We start from the raw sequence: 24,707 nt of genomic DNA on the forward strand, positions 1-24,707 counted from the left end.
GGCAGTTCCTCAGGATGCATAATAGCTCTAGGAATATAGGAAGTTCGTGGCGCGGGCGAAGCGTTTAATCTTGGATGGAGTCTGGGACCATATAGTCTCACATATAGTGGCCAAGGGAACGACCAAAGTAATATGGAATGTTCTGTCCACGCTATACCAGGGTACTTCTGAGAAACGAAAGATGTTCTTGGAGGAGAACCTCAGATGCATTAGGATGTGGAAGGGGGAAGGCATAGATCCCTTCCTCACCAAGATTCAAGAAGTCCAAGACCAACTTTCAGCTGTTGGGGCAGCGCCTCAACCTTCAGAGCTAGTACGATTGGCACTCAACAGTATGTCAGAGAATTGGTTAGCTGAGATCGACAAGTTGTTCTCTAGGTTGGAGGAAGACTTGACGGTGTTGGAAGCTGTACCTCCAAGAGTGAGGTGGGGTGACTTGGAGTTGTAGCCCCAAAGAGCTACAATTTGGGCAATATCCACTAAGGAGTCCACCTCATGGATCATTACCTTGCTACGGGGGCCCACAATATTCAATAGTAGGATGGATCAGTGGCAGTTGATGTAGTCAATACCAGAGTGACAGTTGCAAACTAGTAGCAGTCAGATACTGAGGAGTGCAGTGCAGTGTTGACAACATAGCAGGTGGGTCAATGCAGGGTTGGAAATAATGCAGATTCTTCAGTGACAATGCAGACACTAGTAACAGTCAGAGACTCTGGAGATAGATCCATCATACTGAACACAATTGATTCAGTATTTTGGATTCTTTTCAGTTGCAGTTGTTGCAGTTGCAACAATAATAGATGAGAGGGAGTTGCAGTGCAGATGTAGAGTTGGCAGCGGTATAGCAGTGTCAACAGCAAAACAGATGCAACATCAAAGTTGTGCAGTGGTTGGTGGGCAGCAACAACAAGACATCAACAATGTGACAGAGGTGATACAGAGACAGGGTGTTGTGGCAAGATGTGTAATACTAGAAAAAAAAAACACAGTCCTCGCTAAGGGGGAGTGTTAGTATCTGTAGCATTGGATGTGTTCTAGCCACAAAATTTGGTGGAGAGGCTAGAATACATGAGATCTCCAAAACCTAGAAATCGTTTTTGGAAATTCCACCTCGAAGTGTCTTAATTAGATTATTAGCCGATTTTTAAATATTTCCTAAGTCTAAACTTAGGAAATATGGTTACTTAATCAGTATTAATTGAGATAAGGTGAGAATCATCTAGAAACTCACACGGATCAACTCCAAGATGATCCTAGCCATTGATTAAGATTTAATCTTGGCCATTGGTGCTCCAAAAATGGATTATAAGAGAAAGTCGATGGGCATTTGGAGAAGACATTTTTGTAGTTCAATTTTATTAGCAGATAGATTTCCAGAGAGTAGTAGTTTTTGCCGAAGAACCAGTGATCGAAGTAGGGTCAGTGGGAGGCAAAGACAGTGATACAGAGGAAGTTTTCCAGATCCAAAGAGGTAGCTTCAAGAGGCCGAGTTATTCCTAGTGAGGCAGTGCAAAAGCCTGCGCAGTTGCTTCAGAAGCAATTCGATTTTGCTGGAGAGAAATTCATTTTTAGTTCCAAAGGCCGTGCAGAGGGTCCGGAGTGCTAGAGAAGCGATTTACTTAGTAGAGACAGGCAAAACGACTTCATCTGAGGCAATTCAAAGGATAGACGTCATAGGGTCTGTGTAGAGCAGCACATGGCTGACACAAAGGGTCCAGGAGGACGAGTTTTTGAAGAGAATCTGTGCCGAGATTACTTGTGGAGGAACGGTAATTCCCTTTGATAATTTTGCCCATATTTTCTTGTTGTTTGGATTGCCAGTTGGGCATCCATAGATTGTACTTAGATTTCATTGTTCCATGATAAAATTAAACTTTCATCTGCTGCACCGGTTTTCCTGCATTGGGTTTTTCCGGGGACTTTTGTCTAAAAACAACGGTGTTAATTTTTATGTGTGCGCTAGCATTTCTCAGTCTTAGCGCTATTTTATTTCTGCAATTTTTATTTGTGAAGGTTGCAGTGTGTTTATGTCGATGTTGCTGTAGCAGTAAATTGAATAATTAATTGATTAGTAAGAAGAAATAATACCAGTTGCTGCAATAGTATTCCAGTTTTGGAATTTTCACACTGAATTGGTTACAAAATATTCACTTTGAATTTCCATCGTCCAAACTGCAATATTTGAATATGTTTTTCCTTCATCTAGTTTATCATTTTCTTGAGTTGTGATATTGATTGGATTGGTGTTCGAATCTTTTTTTTCAACGTGGACTGAAAACTTTGACACTTCTTTCATGATAAATTCTTCTAATTTGTTGTTCAATGATTTCTTATCATTTTTAAGTTTCTTAATTTGAGTGAGTAGACTCTGATTATGATTTTTGAGATGTAAGAGTTCCTCATTTTCCGAGTCGACTTTAATTTGGTATTCAAATTTCTCATCTTTTAAACACTTAATTTGTTCTAATAATTTAGATTAAGGTTCTTTAAGTGTAAATTTTCCTCTTCTTTCTCTGATAGACTTTGTCGGAACTTTCCTTTTCTTCTTCTAACTTGTGCTTCTTAGTTTTACACTTTTTGACTTGTGCAAGTAGTTTCTGGATATGATCTTTTAAACGAAAATTTTCTTTGTTTTTATTGGACATGACCTTCTCAAGCTCTTTTTGCTTCTCCGTTATTGTGTTTTGTTTCTCTTGAGGTATCAATTTTGTGACATCTTTAAAGTCTGCCGATGAGGACATTATCAATTCTGACTTCATTGTCATGTCTCGAAATGTGATCATTTTTCCCTTATAAGTAAACACCATTTTTTTTCTCTATGTTTAACATGAACGCACCTAATTCTTTAAACTAAGGCTGACCAAGAATTATGTCAACCTCTCAGTCATACATTTTAACAAGATGAAATTGAAATATGTACTTATAATGATCCACTGTTATTCGTAAATCATTAATTTCATATGTTTTTCCAAAAATATTTGTTGTTTCGCCTACATTGGCATTTGTAATTAATAGTTGATTCGCCAGATTAATATTTATATAATTTTCGTCGTTGCTTGTACTAAATTCTAATAGCGATATTAACTTTTTTCCCTTGGATGTTCCCTTTCAATGTAATTAACTCGTGATGTGATTAAAATACCCTTATAGGAAAATCATCCTTCCTTCATTTCTGAATTAGGCTCCATTTTTTTCGTTTTCGGATAAGTCTAGGGTTTTTTAAAAGTAAACCCTTATATCTAAGTTCTTTTTTTAATTTTTTAATTAAAGAGTAGAAATTATTCCGTTTCCACCTTTTTAACTAAGCTCTTTTTAACTGTTATTTTCATGGGGCACATAGTTTGCAATTACAAGTTAGTATTGTTTTCCTAAGTTCTTGCTGATGATATTTTCATGGTGCACAATATTTGCTCAGTATTTAAGTGGGCTATATTTTCCAATAGCCCTTGTGTACTACAAATTTAAAGTAAAAGCTGCCTGTTGCATGACATGCAAAAAACAGAAAGTTATTGGTGAAATTGACCACAATTTTTGACCCAATTGGTCTGCCTCTGACCAATTTTGACCTCTTAGATGCAGTTTGACTTGTAAGTTTGAGAATACTAATGTGTTTGACTAGATTTGACCAAGTCAAGGTGACTATAGGTGAGTTTCATGGCAGGCTGGTAATTTTTCCAAATAATGGGCCTCTCCTATAGGTTGTTACTAAGGTTGGCAGTATTTACAGAAACTTCATTATAAATTTTAATATTAATGCAAATCACAAGGGTGGGGGTCTCTCCTTGTCATAGAGCTTTGGGAAATGTTGCCAACCTCAAGAATGGTGGTATTTTGATACAAAAAATCACTGCCATATTGAGGTGTTAATGAGAAAAGACACCACTTGTCCAATCCCAGTGCCATATGACACTTCAAAGTTTACAGTGATGGAAAGGAATCAAATCTGTAAATTGTATACCCAAACTTGCCCTTCTTATCAGCATTGAAGCCCACTAACACTAGCAGTTTGATATGTCATTCAAAGAGCGAGCATTGACCAAATTATATCTTAATTTAATTACGTAATATTTGGAAATTGTTGATCAATGTGTGTAAGAAATGAAAAAGGTTAATACACCTTTTTTGTCGATAGCTTGACATTTTTCTTAGGAATATCCTATTGTCTACTATTTTTACGTTCTGTTGGTTAATTATATTCTATAAGCAAGGTTTGTTATTGGATCCAATTTTGGAGTTTTTTAAATTAATAGTCTTTAAAATGTTTGGATGTTTTTTCAGTTCCGGAAATAGAACAAGGCCTCTGTGATGCTTCAAAATCAAAAGTCACTGTCAGCTTTACACCTCATCTAATGCCAATGGTAAATTTTTTGCAGGAAGCTATTAATTAAGTTGATTTACATTCTTCGATAGAACATTATGTGAACGTCAACAGGTGTTGCATTCATTGATCAGTAGTAGTAGGATTCTCCTTTTAAGGGCAATCCCATATTTGTTTTTAGGTTGTTTTTGTGGTATTTCAATATCATTGAAAATTTTGAGTCATGATCAGAGTCGGGGCATGCAATCTACTATATATGTTGAAATGACATCTGGAGTGAAGATAGAAGATTTGTATCAGCACTTGTATAGCAGATATGAGGTAAAATTTCTAGGACATACTTTCAAGATTGCACTTCAGTTATTAGATATGCCTAAGGCCCTAAGTCCATTACACTTTATTTTTGTTTTCTATCTGAATTTTTTTAACTTTCTCAGATGTACAGTTCACGTTGCACTTGAGTTATTCAACACATCCAATAAGTCTATTTTCAGTTGTTATCCTTCGTTGTTTAGTATTGGAAGTATTCATGCAACTAAATCTAGTAAAATTTTAAGTTGCTCAAACCATATGTAGTACCTATTCAGAAAAAGAAAAGAAAAGAATCTATTGCTACTCGGATGCAAGTTGTTTCTCCTTGAATATGAGTAATATCAACAATGAAGAACCAGTTCCGTGAATCACAGTCTTCTCTCCAAGCTCTCTATTATGGAAAACATAAAAATAACTATTAGAAAAGGCCATACATTCTATAGCATTAGAACCATCAGCTGAAAAACATCTCTAATTTGCTGTCTCAGAATAGTTAATATTCGTCCCTTTATACCTTGTCCAGTGCTCCATGTGTTGTTTTATGGATGACCATTTGGATTTGTCATTTTTATGAAAAACACATTGACATTGTCGTCCAATATTTTTGTGTATTTTCGATGTAAGACCAACTTGTAAATATTCACAAGGTATTACCATGGGAAACTAAATCTATTGTAGACGTTAATTATAATGCCCTCCAGTGACAAATTTACATAATACAACAAAAATTAGTTGCTGGGTTCCCCAAAGTTTGCATAATAATTTGAATTAGCTATTGGCGAGCAATGTTAAAAATAGTATTTGAATGGAGGCTTTTGTCAGTAGAATTGTTTAGATAATGAACCAAATTTGTTGGTTCGAAACGAATTGGCAATCAATTCTTTTATGTAATGGATCTGGAAGATAAAGATCTAGGTACAAATAGTAATTAATGGATTTTCCATTAAGATAAAAGAGAAGAGAGGTTGAAAATGTTAGAAAAATAGAGAGAGAACATTATGACACACACAAAGCATTTGATATCTTTATTCATCACGACAGTTACAAATATATAGCAGATAGATCACAGATTTCGACGAATCTAGATCCTAAGAAAGTGGATCTATGAATCAGAAATGACACAACTACAACTTAGACATAGGGAACGATAACTTCTAGATTGACACCTCGAGACCCACAATGACAACCTGTAGATCACATCATACACATGGAATCATTACTTCCAACACCCTCCCTTAATGCTTACATGAAAAACATTGAAAACACATATTACAACAACAAGAATAATCTCTGTCTGACTGGTCTTCACTAGCACTCACATCCACTCTGGAATCTCGTAAACACCGCTCTTTCACCACCACATCTTTGAGGTATCACTTGAACTCCATTTAAAACGTAACCGCCTCTGATCATCGTTGATGAACTTTGCAAGATCAATAATATTGACACTTCGGCTCGTCGGGGCTTCCGCGATAAGAGCCGTCAAGTAATGAACCATCCTATGGACCAACCACCATCTGTCGGATATTTCGCTTTCAGTTGGCCGTTAGTTGCTAGGATGGAGGTCTGGACATTGAATGTGTTCAAAAGTTGATCAAACAACTTGACCTTACTAACACACAAGAATTGATGTTGCAGACACTAGGGCTTCCAGTTTGATGTAGGAGCATGAGGCTTTAAGACAAAAGGCTTCAATTTATTCCAAAAATCCAAAAATAGTGTACAAGCAAAGGAGTGGAGTCCTTTAGCTGTCAATTTACAAAGCTTTCTAGATAGGATTTAGACTAGAATCTAGCAAAGTATGTCGCTAGAAAATTAGCTCCACTGGTTGGAAAAACCAGTTCTTACATAAAAGACTCCAGCCAATATGTGGAATTCATCAAAAATGCCAAGATAGATCCAGGTGATAAAATCGTCAGTTTTGATGTTGTGCAATTGTTCACTAAAATTCCATTAGATGAAGCAGTGCAAGTAGTGAAAGAAGTGGCGGACCCACAAACTGCTAGATTAGCTGAAATCTGTCTACAGTCCACCTTCTTCACCTTCCAATCCGAGATTTTTGAGCAAACATCAGGAGTGGCTATGGGATCACCCCTTTCACCTATTGTAGCCAATCTCTTCATGGAAAAGTTTGAAAAGAAGGCTCTTGACACCTACCCTTTAAAACCTAAGTTTTGGCTCAGGTTTGTGGACGACACCAGTGTGGATTGGCCCCATGGAGAAGACGAACTTAAAAACTTCTTGAACCATCTCAATAGCATTTCCAAGGACATCAAATTTACAATGGAAATTGAGGAGAATAATTGCATCTCTTTCCTGGACATCCTCCTCATTAGAAACGAGGATGGTTCTATAGGTCACAAAGTGTTCAGGAAAAAGGCTCATACTGATAACTATCTCCACGCAGACTCCCACCACCACCCAGCCCAAAAAATGGGGGTTCTTCAAACCCTCTTCACCAGAGCCTGTAGAATTTCAGATGAGAACCATACTGATGAGGAAATCACCTACTTGAAAAAAGCTTTTTCCAAGCTTGGATACAATAAAAAAGACATCTTCAAAGTCATTCAAAAAGCCAAATCTAGCAATAATAATAACAAAACTAACAATTCCCCAGCCGCTAGCGCCTACCTACCTTATATCCATGGCGTAACTGACAAACTTGCCAAGATCCTCCTAAAAAAGAATATAAAAACCTCATTCAAACCCTTGACAACTATTAGACAAAAAATGAAATCTGTGAAAGATAGCCCAGAATATCTTCAACAAAAAGGTGTTTATATTATCAGCTGTTCCTGTGGAGAACAATACATTGGGGAAACTGGTAGATCGGTTAGTATCAGGTTGAAAGAGCATAGCGCAGATATCCGTAGGGAAAGAACCCGGTCCTCAGCCTTGGCAGAACATGTAGGAAAGACAAACCATCATATATGCCTTGAAAACACAAAAGTCATTGCTAATGAAAGACACTATTTCAAGCGTAAAGTCCGAGAAGCTCTTGAGATTGTGAAACACCCTCATAACCTAAACAGGGATGGAGGCTTGGAAGTTAGTAGGAATTGGACCTCAATCCTCACGCCCTTAGATTGAGTTGCCCTCTTTGATCAAATCGGCTCCTCTCCTATCCTCAATAATCCTAGTATAATCCTCCAAAAAATATATAGATAAATAAATAATCTAAATTAGGGTAAAATTGCAATTAGTTAATACAAAATATTTATGACAAATTTATTTAATAAATAAAATATAATAATCAAACTTAAACAATTCTCAAGCAATTATTAAGCAACTAATAAGCATGTGCAATAAATAAAACTAATATATAAAAAATTATAAGATTATAAAAATATTAATAATCATTCAACTCAAATAATTAATAAACAACCATAATAATTTACATGAACAATAGATAAAATAAAATAAATATATCAAATCATAATAAAAATAATAAATAAATATATAAACATAATATATAAATAAATAAACATAATAAATAAAAATAATAAATAAAATTAATATATCAAATCATAATAAAAATAATAAATAAATATATAAGCATAATATATAAATAAATAAACATAATATATAAATAAATAAACATAATCAAAGTAAAATCATAGGATAAATTAATTTATCAAACAGAATATAATAAATAACTTATTTCATATACATTTACTTAATACAAGTAATTAAATAACTATAATAATAAATTAATTAAAACAAAATCTTTAGGATAAATTAATTTATTAAATAGAATATAATAAACAATATCAAAACATAAACAATTCAATTCAAGCAATTAATAAACAACTATAGTAAATTACATAAATAATAAATAAAATTAATATATCAGAAAATTATTATAATACATTAACAAACATTTAAGCTATCACAGCATTAATAATAAATTATCCTCCTTAATATATATATATATATATATATATATAACATAATAAAAAACTAAATCATTTTGGTAAATTAATTTATTAAATAAAATATAATAAATAACTTATTACATAAACTATTTCACTTAAAACAATTAATAATAACTATAATAAATAACCAAGTATGCTAAAAATAAATAAATAAATAAATAAATACATAATAAAATAAATTCTAGTTAATTCAAATCAGTAAGTTGGTCGGCTCACATACTTGACATCTCAACCTTAACCTTATTTATCACTGTTGGCTCTCTCTTTTGTAAATCAAGTCCTGATGATGAGTCTTGGTCTAGACTCGAAACGTCGACAAAGCAAAAATGAAAACTGTGGAATATCCGAGTGAAAATACTAAAAAATCTAGGATTTAGATTATCATGTAATAAATTCAAGTAGTTAGATGTAGTGGAGATTCTCGAGGAGAATATCATGCAAACTAGATAGAATTAGTTAGTTCGATCCTTTGATTTAGGATCTGGTTGTTAAATGAACCAGTACTTATGTAAGTTCCGGATCATAATAAGGGGATTTTGACTGATTCGGCTTGTTTGCCATATAATATTTAGTTGCAGAAAATATCTCTCTGTGTCTTTCTATGTAGATTTGGTCAATCCTGGAGGTGTTGCATCCCTCCGTAATATCATTGTGTTTATTTGAATTTCCAATTTAGTTCTGAAACTTCGAATATTATGTGATCGAGTTTAGTCACTTTTCGCGTGTATTAACAACTGCGGGGGTTGAAAGTGTACGAGTTCCTTGATTGGGCTTGAAGTGCCGTACTCATCCTTAGTCGTTGATTTTATTTTCAACGCCTTGCAATCAGTCAACTGTGGGGATTGAAAGTGTACGAGTTCCTTGATCGAGCTTGAAGTGCTGTACTCATCCTTAGCCGTTGATTTTATTTTCAACGCCTTACAATCGGTCAACTGCGGGGTTAGCCTGGTGTTAAGTCGTGGTTTAAATTGAAGTCCTGCGAGCCGAAGGATCTCATGGCCACCGTTATCCGATGGATATCGGCTCAAAAAACGAGTGGATGTTAACTCAAGAACCGAACCCGACATCAATTAAATTACAATTTATAAATCCCATCGGCTCTGCCCAAAAGAGTTTAGCATGTGAGAAAAGTCGGACCTGAACTTAATTAAATTGAGGATTTATAAATCTCATCGGGTCCGTGAGGTCGGATGAATGTCATTCAGATCTCCGAGCAATGCCACGGTAACCGTCGGATCACTGTGGATGTTGACCATTGGATCATTGTGTAACATCACATCGCAAGGTTCAAGAGTGAAAGACCCGGCCTGGCGGAGTTTCGAAATGCGACATGTGATACAAGTGCGCTGATAAATATCACATCGCAACATTTACAGCAAAGGAACCTGCCGGTGAGCTGCGATTGCAATATGCGATGGTTAAAGAGTTAGCAGAGTCTTTGGCGGTTGTGGCTAAATTAGCAGTTCTGCTAATTTAGCAGAGTTTCTAATTCTAGAGATAGATGAGTGATACTCCGAGAGAAATTGAAGAAGAGATTCAACCTGAATTAGAGGAAATTGTTTCCGGGATTAAACGTTTGTTTCTTACGCTTGCACCCTAGCCACCACAGTTGAAGAACCACCAACCCTTTTTATAACCAATAAAAACACACAAGAATTGATGTTTCAGACACCAGGGTTTCCAGTTTAAGAACCACCAACTCTTTTTATAACCAATAAAAACACAAACACCAACCACCAAAACATACAAAGACAAAATCAATCACTGCTCTTTATTGATTTGTGTTAATCAGATCAAATATAATAATAATAACTTTGCATATTGGTATTTGTCATCAGATTTGCAGCATTTGGATCTCGATCTCTAGATAAACAATACCACTATTTTATTAGTTCAGATCTAGAATGAGAAATACCAACATTCCACCTGCATGTCGCGGCTTTACATCTTGCACCATCTGATAATCTCGAGAACCACCATTTAAAACATGTAAACATTGCTCTCAATTGTAGATCCACACTAGATCAAACTAAATCTATGCTGATCCAGCTTCTTTACAAGCATATCTCCTCTTCTTTTACAAAGATTTGTCCACAATGGAACTTCACACAACAACAACACTGGATCTTCGCAATTCTGCATTGCATGCAACTATCCACAATCCACACACAAATCAAATATTCACACACACAATAGATCAAACACTCTATTAGCCTAATCTATGTACAAAGGAGTATCATGGCTAAAATTGCATGATCTCAGCCCCTCTCGTGAGAGAGTCACGACTATACCAGCTCTGATACCATGTTAGAAAAATAGAGAGAGCATGTTATGACACACAAATCATTTGATATCTTTATTCATCACAACTGTTATAAATATATACGACATGGATCACAAACTTTGACGATTCTAGATCCTAAGAAAGTAGATCTATGACTCGGAAATGACACAACTACAACTGAGACATAGGGAACAACAACTTCTAGATTGACAACGTTGGACTCACAATGACAACCTGTAGATCACGTCATACACATGGAAGCATTACTTCCAATAGAAAATGTACATGTTCAGAGGAAGTGGGTAGTTGGCAAAACAAAAGCTCTAATAGCTTTCATCTTCGAGAATTGAATACACAAGCAGTGCTAAAGTTCTGTGAAGATCAATCACTGCCAACATTAAACAAATCAATGTAAATGAGTCTATGGATTTGGATGCATTACAGAAGACAACAAAATCACAATAGGTTACAGAAGAGTAATTTTTTAATTTCTAAAGAAAACTTGATGCAGGAACATACAACTCAGCAATTTCATTATGTTCTAGTTAACTTAGGGGGTCTTGTGTGTTCAAGGAAGTTGGATTCTTGTGTATGTAATTATTAATGTTTCGAGTGATTAGAATAAGAATTAATTAGATATTGTGAGGATATTTGTAAATGCTCTCAAATGTAGGAGAACATGAGTGATGATGAGAGAGTTAAAAATCAATTATAAATCTTATGCTAGAAAGTGGTGTCATGATTCGTGGAACTAGAGAGAATTCTTAGGGATTACTGGATTTAAAAGTGGACTTAGAGGATATTCAGGATTTAGTTCAGCAGATTAAGGATCTGAACCAAAATTGGTTAAACAAAACCTTTTGTTTAAATGTAAGCCTAAAAGGCATAGTAGTGAGGTAGAGGTCAACAGTCAGCCAGTTAAGAGTCAGAGAGTCATTCATTTAGGCCTACGGGCAGGAAAGGAAAGGCCACTGATATAGAAGATCAGGTCGAGGAAGAAATTCCTGTGTAAATGTTTGTTATTTAATACAGATAACTCGATTATGAGTTTGTGTGATGTGTTGAGTAATTGAATTATAAGTTGTGTGTGATCTAGAGTAATTCTGCGTAACATAAGTTGGATGTGTGCAGAACCAGAGAAGAGGTGTGGAGAGGAGTGTGTTATGTGGTTGTGCACACACAGTATTGGAGAAAGCCTTTAATGTTATAGCGAAGGTGAAGGAAGCATAAAGGCGCGAGCTGAGATCGAGATCAGAACAAGTGAAGATCGTGAAGCGAAGACAAATACACAGGTAGAAAGCCGAATGGGTGATTACAAAGTAAGAGCCAAAAGAATGTATCAACGCACAAGAACCGTGAGATCAGTCAGATCAACGAATGGGAGAAAGGGAGATAGACGACTAAGATTAAGTCGCGCAAATGAAGACAAGAAGATGAATGGTGGAGATTAAGCGAGAACCCTTTATTAAACCGAGTTCCTTTAAATTTTGATTTAAGCACATGGGTGGTATTCTGTCAGTGGTAAGCAGTTTCTCGCGCGGCCTAAAGGTGGGAAATTGTATTTCTGAATTCTACGCGATTAACCTTAGTGGTTGACACGTAGCAAACGATGGAGAGGAAAACCACTTTTCTCGCGTGCTTCCAATATGATATCAGTCGTGCAAGTATCTGCGCGAGATTGCGCGATAACCGTTGGATCAAGCGGGATTGATCAACGGTGGAGATCAGCGACAACCGTTGGATTGAGCAGAGCAAATCAATGGTAGAGATCGTCCGGGTTAGTTGATGATTGGGTGACGCGGTAACCGTCAGATCAAGGAACGAGATCGACAACGGAGATTTAACACGCTAAGGAGAGGATCGAAATATGTGCATAAGGTTGAAGAATGGCGGAAAGGTAAAGTTTTAAGTGTGTTTATGAGATATTTCTATTATATGGAAATTATAATAGAAATAAGTGGGATTAGTGTATTTTAGGTTAAGTTAAGAATTAGGCAAAGGTTATGAAGGGTCGTATAAGGATTAAGAGAGAACCAAATATATTTTTGCTTAAAGACTTAAACTTTGATAAAGTGGGTTTTTCCGCATAGAGTTTAATTAAGGAGCTTGAACCTTGATTAAGTGAAGATTTTACTAAAACAAAGGAATATTTGAGAATTCCTGGGACACACATTGTGTGACATGCAATCTTTAATTGCACACTGTGGGTATATGCGGCTTAGGTTGCACCATTGGGTTATATGCAGCTTAGGTTGGTGTCATTTGGTATTAGAGCAGAATAAGGCAATTCTGCATGTAAGAATTCTTTGAGAAAACTTAGAAAAAAGTTATGTTTTAAAGGTGCGTATGCAGGCAAGAGGAGATCAGATTTTAAATGTGACAAACAGTAGGCACACAGAGATAAAGTGTAGCTGAATATTAGCAGAATTTGCAGATGCAAAGGAAACAGAGAATAGTCCATTCAAAGTGCAGGTGAATGGTAGAACAAGATCATGCAAAGGTCTTGAAGGTAGTGACATAAGAAGGTGAGAAGATTGCAGCAACCTAGGGCAAGGAGTGCTCAATTGATTCTAGAGGAGAGAACCAGAGAGATGCCAAAAGACTGAGTTCTAAGGAGAGAAGCTTAGTGAGGCATGCGTAGCAAGAAGGAGACTTCTTACTGCAAAGGTTTTGTTGCAGCTCACAGGAAGATCATAAAGGCAATTCCACAGAGGATGTGGGTAGAATTGCTAAGGGATGAGGAAGTTGGTAAGAATTTCTAAGTGAAAGCAGAGATGGTCAAAACTTGTGATTGAAATACAAGAGGACAATTGTGTTCTTAAAAGGTGCAGATGAGTTGAAGCCTAGAAGGAGCAGAGAGAAGTGCTCAAAGAGGTTCGAGAGAATAGAGAACCAAGTGCTTGCCAAAAGACCAAGTACAGAGGAAAGCTTGGTGAGGTAAGTGGAAACAGGGAGGAATTGCTGTTGCAGAGACTTTAATGCAGCTCATAGTAAGTGAGTGAGGAACTCATGAAGATAGAGAAGAAGATGACTACTAATAGTCATAATAGAGATAACAATGGTTTTGAGGAAGACCGCAACAGAAGAAAAGTGGAGGAGGATTCCAAGGCAAAGGGCAAGAGAATGAGTCAAGAGGAGCTTGACAAGGAGATTGCAGAGTTAAAAGAACAACTCAATGTATTAAGGATGATACTAGAGGAGAACCAAAGACAAGGTTGGGTCTTGAGGAAAAAGGCAGTGAAGTGGTCTGAGTTACAAAGAAGGCTATAATAGAGGCAAGTGAAGTGGCTGGTGGAAAAACTCAAAGACGCTGAGTTGGAAATGGAAGTTTCCATTTGTGAAGTAGAACAGGGTAAAGTTTTTGGAAAAGATGAAGATTGGAGATCTGTGGAAGATCTTATGAATTATTGTGAGAACTCAAGACAACAAGGAGATATGATGACTGAAGCATCAAGTGAGACCACAAGGTCTTATGCTTTTAAAACTGATAGTTTGTGTATGATTGCAGGTATTGCAGGAGAAAAGCAACTTTGTGAAAATGTCTTCAAGATGGATGAAGATCTTGAAGTGGAAGGTGACAAAGAAAATTTCTCAGAAGATGAAGAATTTGACTGGTTACAACAGGAAGAGTCTATGGATGAGTTACTTAATGAGAGAAGACAATTATTTAAAGTTGTCATAGAGATGGAAGATCGAGATCTTATTCTGATGAAGAACGAAGGAATATTGTCTCAGAGAGGTAATCTAATGAATTTGATTAATGTTATTGATGAAGAACAAATGCAAGAAAATATTAATGCAGATGATGGGGCAAGGATAGCTCTTGAAGGAGGTTTACAAAGAGACAACAAGGGAAAGTGTATTGAAGAAGAAGGACATCCACTGAAAGATGTTAAGAAAGAAGAAGACAATGCAAAAGATTTAGCAAAGGGAGAAAGGACATCTGATGATTGGTCAATAACAAATGAAGGTATGGAAAATTGTGTGAAATTTTCAAATTCTACTCCAATTGAAATTATTGAGTTATATGGAAAATTAGACTTTCAAAGAAGGGAGTTGGAAAAGCAGAGGATGTATACTCAGGATAGATTGCTGAAAAAGGAAAACAGATAAATTGTCGTGAAAGACAATCATAAGGAAAAGAGAATGGTAATGAAAGTTCAACAAATTGACATTACAGAAGGAGGAGTTCATTATTGTGAACCAGAGCAGAGAGGTATCACTGAAACAGATGATATGAAGGAGATTTTAAATCAACACACTGATGTGTTAACTAAGGAATTGAAGGAAAACTCAGAGCAGCATACTGAGATGTTGCTAGAGAATGAAAAGGTAATGAGGCCTTATATTTTTAATTCTGATAATTCTTTTATGAATACAAGATTTGATGAAAATGAGACACATGTTTCAAGTTGAAGAGTCAATTTTAGAACTGAAGAAGACTGGAAGTTGCTAGGTCATACATGCTAATGAGGAAGATGAAAAGCATGAAGATACTGTGCTTGAAGAAGTTACTCTGATTGTCAGAATCAGTCAAGAAAGTGAAGGACAATTATTGAGGGTTGTCAAAGAAGAGGAAAGAGAATATGCTGGAACTGATGAACAACATAGTGATGTATTTGAGGGGAATCAAGTACAAAGGAAATTGGAGGACAATTTACTTTTTGAAAGTAAATTTATAGATATTGAACAAAGGTTGTTTGGACAGCAACAAGAGGGTAAGGATGAAAGGGAAACAGTAAGTATCCAACAACTTCAAAGAGAAGACATGAAATAGCAGATTGAAGATGAGTGTACAGAGTACAACAACAAATGGCAAAGTAATTATCAGTCAGAAGATAAATTGGACATAGAGATTGAAAGAGTAATAAGATTGATGATGAAGGTGCCTCAGAAGAAAACAACAGTAAGAAGGCCAAGGAGCAACAGAATGAGAAAGACAACAGCAGACTGTGAAAGCATAGCTAGTGGGGCAAAGCAATATAAAGTGTGGAAACCTGGAGAACAACGAAAAACAACAACAACAACCAAAGACAAATTGCAGAACAAAGTATGGGATCCAAGAAGACAAAGGTCGGAAGAACATGATCAGGAGATCATGATTATTTTAACCTTGGGAGTTTGATGCAGGAGCATATAACTCAACGATTTCATTATGTTCTAGTTAATTTAGGGGGTTTTGTGTTTTCAAGGAAGTTGGATTCCTATGTATGTAATTATTAATGTTTCAAGTGATTAGAATAGGAATTAATTAGATATTGTGAGGATATTTGTAAATGCTCTCGAATGTAGGAGAACATGAGTGATGATGAGTGATGACGAGAGTTAGAAATCAATTATAAATCTTACACTAAAAAGTGGTGTTGTGGTTCGTGGAACTAGAGAGGATTTTTAGGGATTACTGGAGTTAAAAGTGGACTTAGAGGATATTCAGGATTTAGTTCAACAGATTAAGGATCTGAACCAGAATTGGTTAAATAAAACCTTTTGTATAAATGTAAGCCTAAAAGGCATAGTAGTGAGGTAGAGGTCAACAGTCAGTCAGTTAGGAGTCAGAGAGTCAGTCATTTAGGCCTACAGGCAGGAAGGGAAAGGCCACTGATATAGAAGATCAGGCCGAGGAAGAAATTCTTATGTAAATGTTTGTTATTTAATACAGATAACTCGATTCTGAGTTCGTGTGATGTGTTGAGTAATTGAATTATAAGTTGTGTGTGATCTAGAGTAATTATGCGTAACATAGGTTGCATGTGTGCAGAACCAGAGAAGAGGTGCAGAGAGGAGTGCGTTACGTGGTTGCGCACACACAATATTGGAGAAAGCCTTTAATGTTATAGAGAAGGTGAAGGAAGCATAAAGGCGCGAGTTGAGATCGAGATCAGAGCAAGTGAAGATCGTGAAGCGAAGAGAAATACACAGGTAGAAAGCCGAATGGGCGATTACACAGTAAGAGCCAAAAGAACGTATCAACGCACAAGAACCGTAAGATAGTCAGATCAATGAACGAGAGCAAGGGAGATAGACGACTAAGATTAAGTCGCGCAAATAAAGTCAAGAAGATGAATGGTGGAGATTAAGCAAAAACCATTTATTAAGCCGAGTTCCTTTAAGTTTTGATTTAAGCACGTGGGTGGTATTCAGCTAGTGGTAAGCAGTTTTTCGCGCGACCTAAAGGTGGGAAGCTGTATTTCTGAATTCTACATGATTAACCTTAGCGGTTGACACGTAGCAAATGATGGAGAGAGAAAACCACTTTTCTCGCGTGCTTCTAATATGATATCGGTCATGCAAGTATCTGCGCGAGATTGTGCAATAACCGTGGGATCATGTGGGATTGATCAATGGTGGAGATCAACCAAGCTTGTTGGCCATCGGGGGACGCGACGATTGTTGGATTGAGCAGAGCAGATCAACGGTAGAGATCGTCTGGTTTAGTTGATGATCGGGTGACGCGATAACCATCAGATCGAGGAATGAGATCGACGGCGGAGATTTAACGCGCTAAAGAGAGCATCGAAATATGTGCAAAAGGTTGAAGAATGGCGTAAAGGTAAAGTTTTAAGTGTGTTTATGAGATATTTCTATTATACGGGAATTATAATAGAAATAAGCGGTACTAGTGTATTTCGGGTTAAGTTAAGAATTAACCAAAGGTTATAAAGGGTCGTATAAGGATTAAGAGAGAATCGAATATATTTCCGCTTAAAGACTTAAACTTTGATAAAGTGGGTTTTTCTGCATAGAGTTTAATTAAGGAGATTGAACCTTGATTAAGTGAAGATTTTACTAAAACAAAGGAATATTTGAGAATTCTTGGGACACACAGTGTGACATGCAATCTTTAATTGCATACTATGGGTATATGCGGCATGCAATCTTTAATTGCATACTGTGGGTATATGCGGCTTAGGTTGCACCATTGGGTTATATGCAACTTAGGCTGGTGTCAAAACTACTGTCAAAATAGTCAAATATTTGTTATTTTCTAAAGAAAACTCCACCTTGTCAAAACTGTCAAAGCACATATAGCAATAATACCATAACCGTTTTCCAATCAATTATTGTTGGAAGCCACTAAACTCAGTAGAAGCAGACCTATCAGACAACAGAAATAAATTAAAGAGGCTGTAAATTAAGGAAATCGTTGTGTAAAAGAGAACAAATGGTAAAATGGTATAATGTCGTAAGTTTCATATATAGATTATAAACATTTGCAGCAACCATGGGAACTAAATAAATTAAAGAGGCTGTAAATTAAGGAAATCGTTGTGTAAAAGAGAACAAATGGTAAAATGGTATAATGTCATAAGTCTCATATCTAGAGTATAAACATTTGCAGCAACCACCGGAACTAACATGTAAGAGCACAACCACCACACATATTAGAAGGGTCGCATAACCAGTAAGGAAGCCTTAACAAGGGTGTATGAGTGGGATATGGATATAGTAAGAACAAAATTATTGAGTTGAGAGGTTCATTTTACAGCGTAGCGTGAAGGCAATGTGTAAGTATGTACATTTCTCTTAAAATAAAAGTAAAATATTTTCTAAATAGAAAAGCAATGTTGGCTATAATAAAAAAGAAATAAAAAATATGCTATGTATATTTAATTAGTTGTCCATATGACCAAATACCAACATAGATCCATCTTAACCACGGATCTAATATGAGCTGAGAGGGATCAAATTTCTTCAAATGTAAACTTATTTTACAGTGCAAAAAATAATGTGTAATTTTTTATTGCTTAAATTGTATTTTTGAATGTTATAGAAATTTGATAACATGCACATTGACTCATTTTATCACCTCACATTAAACTGACTTTTTTTGTTATTAATATATGTTTAAATATACTTCAATATTAATTCATATTAAAATATTTTATTCATAACCCACTTTGGATATCTTATTCTATACAACAATAAAATATTTTCTTTTAACATTTTTTTTCTATATATAGATATATATGAAGTTGATATCAGATACATGTTAAAAATCTTACTCAGATATTTTATTTTTTAATTTTTAATTACTTTACATGAAATTATAATAGGTTATATGAACAACTAACTTAATATACATAGCATATATATATATTTTAATTATAGTGGACATTGTTTTATATGTAGAGAATATTTTATTTTTATTTTAAGGACGTACATACTTACACATCCTTCACACTACTAAGTTGTAAAATGAGCCTCTCGGCTCAATAATTTTATGTAAAGTAATTATAAGTTAAAAAAATATGCGAGTAAGAGTTTTAACAAGTGCATATATATTTATATAAAAAAAAGAAATGCTAAAAAAATATTTTAATGCTTTATAGAATAAAATATACAATATGGGTTATGAATAAAATATTTTATTATAAATTAATATGGACACATACTTAAAAATATATTAATAACAAAAAAATTAGTTTAATGTGCCTTAATAAAATGACTCAATGCACATGTAATGTAATCTCTATAACATTCAAAAATACAATTTAAACAATAAAAAATTACACATTGTTTTTTGCACTATAAAATAAGTTTGCACCTGAAAAAATTACAAATGCAACATTTAAGAAAATAAATTAATATAAATTTATTTTATATTGAATTTTATCAAATATCAAGAAGTATTAAATTTATTAAAATATATTTTTTAAATTATTTGAAAAAAATACTATGTTCGATATGGTTAAAATTAAGATAAATTTGTCCACGAGGTCTTGGAACGGTGATGGAGTGCTCTATTAAAACACTCTTTGATGTGAAGTCACTGATTCATTTTTCGTCCCGATTAGGGTGATATATTGGACATGATGAAGATATAATCCTACCAAGTTTACAAAAAAAAAATATTTTTGTTAATCAAGAGGAAAACCATATAAAAAAAAATTCTGAAAAAAAAGACAGTTTAATTCTAATCAAAACTTATTCTCTAAAAAAGCTCTCTAATCATACGATCCGGGCTACGCCTACCCAACCTCTAATTTAAATGGATGATTTTCATATATTTAAATTTTAGTTTTCCACTGTTTTGGGCAGGCCCCTGGTCCAGGATATCCCAAAGTCTTCTGCAAGATCCTTCAAAATTTAGAGATACCTCCACATATCCATCGGATGCATTTCCACGTCACTGCATTCCCACCTCCCATAGCATTGGAATAATGGTCGGAAAAGATGGAAATGCCAAATTCACAAGAAGGGGTACTCAACAGAAGTTTAGCTTTGGAAAAGGTGCAATAGTTACACCTCAAAAGCCACCTGAAATCCAATAGCTGGTTTGCAGGAGACTTGGAAGTTGATCTCTGAATCTTGTGCAAAGAGCTTATGTATCTCAGTCATCCTCATAATCAGTGCCTTGAACTATGGCTGTGATCCCTGGTTGCCTTGGTAGTCTTATAGATGGCGAGTGCACCATCAGGGAACTTCAAATCATGGCCATTCAAAGTGCTCAAGTTGGTTATTTAGTCATGTGGATACATGTTTCGATGTTGTGATCCACGATATCCCATGTACTTTGGATGAAGTTCCCTGGTTTGGTTAAAAAGTTATTGGAATGATGATAAAAGTAATGTGTGGATATTTTGTCGACGACTACAGATAGGCCTCTGGGTACGTAATCAGTTCATATGTTCATCATGTATACACCGTTGATCATGCTTATGAAGTTGTGATTTGAAATATAAATTAGTTTATATAAGTTATGGAGTAGTTATGAAGTTGTGATTTGAAATATAAATTAGTTTATGAGTTATGGAGTAGTTTTTAAGTGTGATTTTTGGAATTTTAGTAGATTTTTGGTCGGAATTTGGCAAAAAAATTTGCTGCTAAATTTTGATTTGTGTTGTTTAAACTGGTTTTTTCACTGCATATATGGATTCAACACTCTTACAAACCTCTAGGGCACTTTGATTGCGAAGAGTTCACTTGTCAAACTTGTGATTTCAATGAATCCCTGTCCAATTCTAGGCAAATTAGATAAAAAAGTAAACTAGAAAACTTTCTTAAAAATTGCACTTAAAGACAAGTGCACTTAATTGTTGATAGATTTAAAATACTTATAAAAAAATATTGTCAGCGAAAATTCAAATTTTAAAATTTTATGATGAAAAGTCAACTATATAGCTAAAACAAATCTTTTAACAATACAAATCATCACAAATAGCTATTCACAAAATGTAAATAGCTTAATAAATTTAATTACAATGTAATTATGAAAAATATCTTTTTAATTAAATATTAAACACAATATTTATAAGATAATAAAATAACTCTAAAATATTTATAATATAATAAAATAACTCTAAAATCTGAAATTCTTTTTTCAACACAAACACACCTATTAACTTGATAAAATAAAATAAGATAATTTAATTTTATTAAAATATTTTGAAATGTAATTATTACACCCTTTACAATACTAAACTTTACTTCTACGGAATACACCCTATTGTTATATTTAATAAATGATTATAATAATTAAAGTAATAAGATTGAACTGAGATCTTCAGCGTGCTCTTACGGCCTTCTGCGCAATGCCCATGGAATCGATGGGTGGTTTCATGACAGATCTTCTGTGCATGACGGTGTTCATGTTCCGAAGGCACTATCGGGCAAAATTGAGAACCCGGTGAAAGCCACTCTTGAGAATAGTTGGAAGCCAGAGACGGGTCCTTTTGGGCGAGGAACGAAGGTCGGAGAAACAGGCAGGTCCAAGAGAAAGGCCGAATTGCGTAGGAGGGTTTGGCTGGCAAGGAGTAACGTGACAGAGCCGGCTGTTCGTGCCCCTGCTGTAGCGGCTAAAAGAGTCCAGAAGGAGATTAAATGGACAATGTTGGAAATCAGGAGCGGGGATTCACAGAACCAGCTCCGAAAGCTATCCTATTTCAGATCCAAGAAGACTGCGGGACAAGTGTTTGTCAAAAAACCGCACCAAGATTTGGTTCAAAAAAGAGGCCTGCTCTTGGTCCATGCTAAGAATGGATGTGCTGAGAAGGTTTCAAGAAGCAGGAATAAACCGCATGGTCCAGATAACATTTGGACTCTGCAAAGTCCTGCAGAATTAAAAGTCGAGCGCTTCAGGGGAGCCTCTTGCCCATGCAAGCTCGGGAAGTATCAGGAGGATGCGGGGCTTTTGTTTGACAAAACACCCCTACGAGATTTTCTCCCAAACAGAAGCCTGTTCTCTATTTCAGCTCAAACGGAATGCGCTGGAAAGCACAGCAGCAAGCAGAAAACAGATGCTTCAGCACCTTATCAGATTCTGATTGTGCTCCTCTCCGGCAACACTTTGCTGCAGTGGGTGAAACCTTCAGATCTAGTGCAGGACCTTAAGCAGAAATTGGAAGATAAAGAGGGGATTCCTACTGCCCTTCAGCGTCTCCTCCTCGAAGGAAAACAATTGGAGGACTCATGCCCCCTTTCCTGTTATAACATTCAGAGAAATGCTTCCATCACTTTATCCCTTCGACTGAGAGGGGGAGTTGTTGGACGTCTTCCTCTGCTGCAGCGTTTTCCTATAAGGATGCCGTCCATGCTCAGAAGCCCAAGGAAAAAGTCTCACCAGTTCAAGCTCCTAAGCCATTCTTAGTAGACAAGCTGGAGGAAACCCCATCCATTGAAATAAATGATCCTTCGCTGGAAAGGACTCACTAGGTGTTTGCAGAGACAGGCATCATTTGCAGGTTCAATGGTCTCTGGCCTCGCACAACAGATCTGTATCAATGGATTCACTCAAATTGGACCAAGAATTGCAAGGTCATTCTTTGTTCAAAAGGATTTTTCATCACCCTGTTTGTTGACAGTAAGGACTACCAAAGAGTTCTAACAGAAGGCCCATGGTTTTGGAATTCTACCGGATTATTCCTCACTCCATGGTTCCAAGACTTCGATCCATCTACAACAGTCATTACCAAACTGCCAATCTGGGTTAGACTTCCCAACCTTCCAGCGCATCTATGGCACTTTGTTGTTTTTGAAGGAATCGGTAATTCCTTAGGACGTTTCCTCAACACAGATGCCTCAAGAGGGCAAAAAGGAATTTACACCTTCGCCAGAATCTGCGCAGAAATAGACATAAGCAAAGGACTACCCGATCAAATCATTCTAAAAATAGGAGACTTCCATTGGACTCAATCCCTGGATTTCGAGAATACAGCCTTTCGCTGCTGCAATTGCCATCTCACAGGGCACCTTCAAAATTCGTGTCCTTCACTGCCCCCCCAAAAAAAGAAGGCCAACTCTAAGCCAAAATCCAAAAGCTGGAAACCTCATGATCCTCCCCCATTGGATATCCTTTCCAGCTCAGATGAAGAGGACGAGGACGAGGAGATAGATGAGGAAATCATGGACGAAACGCCAGCACAGGTTTCAACATCGGTTTGTCATGAGGAAGCCACAATCCCTCCTATTTCTCAGAAACGTATTCATGAGGCTTCTCCTTCGGATTCAGACAAGGAGCTTTCGCCCTCAGCCCAACACAGTCTACTGATCATACCAAACCATCAGAATCCAAGTGGTTGGGTCAAAGTAGGTAAAAAGAAAGGGAAAAAAGGACGACCAAATGATTCCACCCTCGTTGTGTAGAATCTTTGGTTTTGGCCAGTCTTCTCTCTTCTTCTGGTTTCTGTTTGTTTAGCTCTGCCCTAGTCTTTTCCTCCCTTGGGAGCCGAGGTGGTTATTTTATCCTTTCCGGCTGCCCACTCAGTCTAGTGTTTCTTTGCCGCCCTGCGTGGTGGGTTGTCTATTTCTTTTTAGTCTACTGAAGCTAGGCCTGCTGTTTAGCGGCCCGTTTTCTGCAGCTGCAGAAGTTTTGTACTATATTTTCCTTTTAATACAAATGCTTACTTACACAAAAAAAAAGTAATAAGATTGAAAAATATATTTATTGTTAATTAAATTTCAATGTTTGTGTATAAGAAATTTTAAGTTGAAAAATAATAAAATATAAAATAAAATATTTTTATTAATATTTAAAAATTATCTCAATAGGTAAATAACAAGTTTGAAAAATATATTTATTATTAAATATATGATGAAAATGCAAAAACAATAACTATCGATCGAAAATAGAAAAACACGAAGTATAATACTAGAAGATGTACAAAATAAGTGGAGAGATTGATAGCCTAGACATTAGTAAAAACCATTATTAATATGGATTATATATATATATATATATATATATATATATTATATATATATATATATATATATATATATATATATATGTATATTTTTTTTTTTTTCTATGTAAGGCTAAATTTATTAATAGAAACATAATGTACAGTGAGGCCTTGGCCGTTGCGGGTCTAGGACATCCATATGACCAGTTTAAACAACAAAACTAAAATGAGACTGCCCCGGGTGGGGAAACCAGTCCGAAGACGAGATAATGATAAGTATCTTCTGCCCACGCAGAGGCTACATCTCCAAAACTCAAAATTTATTGTCATGGTGAATTTCAAAATTAATAGCCAAAATTAACCGCAGTAAAAAGATAAAAAACTCAAAAGACCGAGCTGGACACGTGACCTGTTTGCATGCGAATGCTAGGTGTCTTAGGACGGTGGCTTCTCTTCCACAATCGGACACCCATACTCGCCTGAATCAGTATCCTCTGCTTGCCTGCCACCCATAGTGTCGTGTGGCTCTTTGGTTTCCTCCTGAATGCCTTTGGCTTTGCTGATGGCCTTGCCGCCCGACGCCTTCGATCTGCTGGTGGTTGGCTGATTCTTGGCTTCCTGCTGATAGCTTGTGCTCAGCACCCTCTAAATAGTGTCGTGAGGCGGAAGAACCAGGTTCTTCGCTGGGTTGTGGTCTGGTTCAATGCTCGTGCCAGCTTCCTCCCTGAATTCCA

The 24,707-nt window shown here is 36.0% G+C and overlaps 1 protein-coding gene across 1 annotated transcript in view; it reads left to right on the plus strand.

Moving 5' to 3' along the window:
• Positions 1-24,707, plus strand: part of LOC149158794 (Putative N-acetyl-gamma-glutamyl-phosphate reductase) — a 233,389-nt gene that overhangs the window by 194,435 nt on the left and 14,247 nt on the right. The window contains exons 10-11 of the mRNA XM_089436316.1: positions 4,282-4,361; positions 4,553-4,642. Coding sequence (XP_089292442.1) covers positions 4,282-4,361; positions 4,553-4,642 — 170 coding nt within the window. The remainder of the gene's footprint in view (positions 1-4,281; positions 4,362-4,552; positions 4,643-24,707) is intronic.

This window comes from Pinus tabuliformis, chromosome 5_2 (genome assembly GCF_031772625.1).
Source record: "Pinus tabuliformis cultivar Carrire ecotype Pingquan chromosome 5_2, CPIR1, whole genome shotgun sequence".
NCBI lineage: Eukaryota > Viridiplantae > Streptophyta > Pinopsida > Pinales > Pinaceae > Pinus > Pinus tabuliformis.